This window comes from Aspergillus glaucus (genome assembly GCF_001890805.1).
Source record: "Aspergillus glaucus CBS 516.65 unplaced genomic scaffold ASPGLscaffold_49, whole genome shotgun sequence".
In the NCBI taxonomy this organism is placed as follows: Eukaryota; Fungi; Ascomycota; class Eurotiomycetes; order Eurotiales; family Aspergillaceae; genus Aspergillus; species Aspergillus glaucus.
This window is the reverse complement of record NW_019170501.1, coordinates 1-4,533: the sequence shown is the minus strand read 5'-3', so window position 1 is coordinate 4,533 and position 4,533 is coordinate 1. Positions and strand designations below refer to the sequence as shown.

Here is a 4,533-nt window from a genome sequence, read left to right as displayed (position 1 = left end):
CGCTGGCAACCTGGTCGGTATTGCTGCCGATGGCACCACTATCGCCGAAGCAGCCGGTCAGTAGTGGCTTGATTGTTTTGTCGCCTTCACGATTGATACCCTCACGCATTAGATGGACAGACAGAGCGGGCGGTTACGGAGTTGGTTTGAAAAATGGTTATGTTTGTACTTTATTTTCTTGGTTTTGTTCTGTTCTCCTTTTTCCGAGCATGTTTTGCAAGCGAGTGATGTTTACAAGTCTATGGAGGCAAGGCGTTGGGATGATCTGGTTGTTTGTTCTGCTTTGTTTTTACCTGTATGCTTTGGTTTGTCTTTGTCTTATCCTATCCTCATTGCTCCTGTTGCCTAGATGGCTTCCGAGCAATTGAATATACCCTATTGAAAACCAACTCTTGGTCTTCTCATCCTTGTAGACTTTCGTAGCGAGCAGATGGCTCAAAATCAATTTGAAATAGTCTATTATCCTCATTTGAATAATTCTATCTTCTCTTCCTTTCTTCTCATTTTATCTACCCGCCTCTTCCGCAGGTTGTGGAGCAGTCGCGCATGTGAAACATGGTCGAACACGCCCGATACATCAAGGAATAGGACTCTGGCTATATGGGACGGGGTCATTTTCCAGGTTGTATGTATTCTTTCTAGCAAGAGATGGACCGCTTGCTCTGTTGAGACTCCCCTCCGCCCCCCTAGGTGCTGTGCTGGTAGTAGGCCATACTTTTCAACCGCATAGCTGAGCCGCTTTGCTATGACTGACTCCATTACTTTGCCCAGGGTTTTAAGGAGCACTACGGGTCGGTAGGACTTCAACTGTCCATAGTCACTCTTTCCCGACTTCCTGAGCGCGACTGTGATAGACTCCCGGGAGTATTGGGGACAGTAGTGCAACCGAAGGCAAGCATTGTACAGGCATTGGAGAGGTTTTGCAATGCATTGTGAATGCAGTGTAGTAGGTGACTTGGGATGGTATCCTTCCCTGGCGCCTTATTACCGGGCATGCATCCGATCGATCCGGTGATTTCATCCAGAGTGATCAGTGGAAAGTGCAACGGGTCCGGGTGAACATGGTCTTTGGTGTCTTCTAGGTCGACCTCCGGAGGAGGCGGAAAAAAAGCTTGCCTGAACAGCTCGAGCTTTTTGATTGCATCCGTTTTCATTTGTCCGTCTGATCGTTGGAGCGGTGGTATGCATGTTGATCATGGCCCTCTGTTTCAGACCCACCTTGCTATCTTCCAGAGGCCCTCTATGGAGCTTGTCGCATCTTTGATTCTTTTTCTATGGTAGCCCCGCAGGGTCCTTCTAATTAGTCTTGCTTTGTGGTTCCTTGCTTGATGGTACGATTCCTAGGATTCAGGTGTTCATTTGTGCTGATATTTCTGTCTCAAGCGTCGCGCGCGTTGCTGGGACTCTTTACATTCTCTTGTCCACCCCAGTACCGAACGTGGCCTGGTCCGTGATCTTGGTGTTGACTCTTTGACGGAAGTTAGAATAGCCGCTACTATTGCTTGTGTGGCATGGTCGATGTCCTGCGCCGTTGCCAGCGTTGATAGATTCGGCAAATTTTGTACCAGGACTTGGTGGAGTCAATCTTTGTCTGTGCGTTCCCAGTTCCGCTGCTCAGGGATCGTCCGCTTGTAGGTTGGTTTTGCCAGTATCATTTCGAGGGGGACATGGTCTAAGTCATGGTATAGTTCATCCCGTGGGAGGCACCGGATAAGGCTATCCTATAGTCGAGATGTGGATAGCGAAAGGTCGATCCTTGTTTCTCAATCTCGGGCCCGAAAGGTGATTGTCCCCGGCTCGTAAAGGAGGGCCAGGTCATGTTCTTCAATTAGCCGCAGTGTTTCCTCTGCCTTGGGGTCTGTTCTTTGCGCCTTTAGGCTTCCCCAGTATGGATAATGTGTCAGCTCGGAATAGTAGATACTGACGAACTGAATTCCTATCTAGACTATTGTAGCCATCAATGAGAATATCGAATCTAAAGAACGGAATCTATCTAGTGGAAGGAGAGGATATTTATCTAGACGCGGCGCTGACCTGTCACCTGCAATGTGTCGTATGATGCGTCTGTGAAAGTCTTCCTCTGGCTCTATAGTGTTTGACCGTCACACCTGAGTGGCATGAGATTTCCTTGCAGTTCCAGCAAGTGGTGTTGGTGTTGAAAACCTATTCAGCACTGCTTGAGATGTTTGCCACTATCATCATAACTGGCTTGCTCCTGAGACAATTGAGGCCATTATGATTCAATTGTCATCTGACCGTTTCGAACTGAAACAAGATTATAAGGTTTTGGAGGATGAATTGGATGCCAAGCAAAATCAGAATGAGGTTGCATATGATGAGGACTCAGGTGCTGAGATTGATGCTCATTGCATCAGTGATATTGAGGATTATGATGGCTTTGAGGATGAGACTGGGGAGGCTGATGATGAAGAGGTTGAGCCCAGTCTTTCTCCAATTCAACTGCAAGCACATTCTTCCACCTGCTAACCTGAAGTTGCAATTCCACAACCACAAGCAAGTTCGTCCCTGCCCAAAGAGACGGCTCCTTGTAGGCTCCGTTCTTCCCATTCAGCGATCCTTTGCCTAATCACAGAGACAAGCCCTAGGAATTCATCTCCTGTAGTCTTTATCTGAGCAGCGCGAGATGCCACTGCATGCTTTGGAGCTCCACACTTAGCTGGGTTAGAGGCGGGGAGTATCCTGTCCAGGCACTGGCCGCCTATATGTTGGTTTTCTGGGGCAGGGTTGGGTCGCCTTGAGCTTGCTTTGATGGCTCTGGTCCAGCCTGGGTTGGTGATTGATGGGGATTGATGGGGATGAGGGGAGTTGCGTTCGGAGTCACATGGACCTCTGGGGCATCTCCCATGTCAGCATCTTCAGTGTGATTAATCGGCTCAGGCTCTTTCTCTTGTCTGTTTCGTGGCGCGCAAGTGATAATGTGCTTCAGTAGCAGGGGCTGTTCTTTTCTTAACACCCATGGTGCTGGCTGCGCCGCTGCATGTGCGCAGAGGCATGTTTTGGCACAAACCTGCTTGCCTCTGAAAAAAGAGGACAAGTGTGTCATATCACGTGCATTTGGTAATACCCCAGCAGCCCCCATCTCTGCAGCGAAGCTTTTTTTTTTTTTTTTTTCCACAAAAGCAAAAGGCTTGTAGCAGCTGCTAAAAGTGTGACAGTCAGCAGAAGCCTGATCAGATCCATCAAGAAGCATCAGGTAATACTACTCTATAATGTCTGAATTACTCCTATGTATTTGCTGCTGCTTCTCATACTCATTGAACTATAAGGCAGAACCAGTCTTTTGTGAAACATCTGGTAGGCCGGTTTCAAAAGTCCATTCACAGTCATTGTCGTATCCCTGCGTGATTCTCTCAACATTGACGACAGCATCCCACGCCGCCAACGTCCTCCTGTATCTTTCCTCTCCATCATCGACATTGACAGCATCCAGGTCTTCCTGGCGCCCAGCATCGCACTTGCAGCGCAGAACAGACCTCAGCACATCTAACAGTTCCCTCCTCCACTCAGGTTGATGGCCCCCAGACAGCCATGCCGCGACGTACTCAAAGTACGCAGGCATGATGTTGGCCATCTCCCAGTCCAGGAAACCCGTCACCGTGAGCGTGCAGGGGTCCACAAGGATGTTCCGGTCAGACAAGTCCCCATGCGAGAGGACAGGACGGGCCCAATCACCTGCGCCGGTGGTGTCACGCTGTACTCGCTCAAGGGCGACTGCACGTTCCGCGTCCGGGGCAGAGGCCTGCAGCGCGCGGACGCGCGAGTCATCCCACTCTGAGCGGGAGGCGCAACATACATACGTCTCTATGCCGAATTCGGAGAAGAGGAGGTACGGCTGCCGCGTGGGACACAGGGGCCCAGGATGGAATGGGCGAGCGCGGTCATCTTGCCTTCGCCATCGTCAGTGCCCAGTTTGAGGATAGTAGACGGAGAATGAGTAAAAAACTGGCGTCCAACTTTTGGAACGGTCGGCCCTGAGAACAGAGGGAGGCTGGGGAGAAAGGCCCAGTTCTCCCGAGGAAGCTGCTCTGGTTCCTGAGAGCTCTCGTCATGTAGTGTCATGGTGAGCGGCGATGCGTGGAGAGCAGTCCAGAGTATCAGGCAACATTGAGGGTTTACTTAGTTAAGTAACATGGTGCTAAAGTGCGATGTCCTCTGAGGAAGATAATTGATTGATATCTATCTATGAGGAATTAGGTCAGCTTGAGGTGGGCCAAAATTTGTGTCAGACGACTAGTCCAAATTAGGCGATTAGTAACCGCCGCGTCAAGTGACTATTCCAAATTAGGTAATCACGTGCCTTGTCTAGCGGTCATGTCAGGCGGTCAATAAATACGCACTAGTTATCAGTTTACAATCCATCATCTTTAATTTCTTTCCGAATTTCACAGGACTACAACTAGTTGTCAACTAGTCAGAATGGCTGCTTCTACCCCCCTTATCAACCAAGTCCAGTTCTCTGATGATGAATCCTCAAATGTACAGCTCTCAAATGACGGATTTGATGCTCAGGAA

At 49.4% G+C, this 4,533-nt stretch overlaps 2 protein-coding genes across 2 annotated transcripts; both read right to left on the bottom strand.

Moving 5' to 3' along the window:
- Positions 1 to 2,653: 2,653 nt before the first annotated feature.
- Positions 2,654 to 3,394, bottom strand: ASPGLDRAFT_1212507 (uncharacterized protein). Its single transcript, XM_022540218.1, has one exon. It carries the CDS (start codon positions 3,209 to 3,211, stop codon positions 2,720 to 2,722), a length of 492 nt encoding a protein of 163 aa, XP_022395161.1. The 5' UTR covers positions 3,212 to 3,394; the 3' UTR covers positions 2,654 to 2,719.
- ASPGLDRAFT_62519 (uncharacterized protein) lies at positions 3,250 to 4,179 on the bottom strand. The gene is made up of 2 exons (XM_022548535.1): positions 3,852 to 4,179; positions 3,250 to 3,792 (listed from the first exon to the last, which is right to left on the bottom strand). The coding sequence occupies exons 1-2, from the start codon at positions 4,078 to 4,080 to the stop codon at positions 3,281 to 3,283; spliced, it is 741 nt and encodes a 246-aa protein (XP_022395160.1). The 5' UTR covers positions 4,081 to 4,179; the 3' UTR covers positions 3,250 to 3,280.
- Between the last annotated feature and the right edge of the window lie 354 nt (positions 4,180 to 4,533).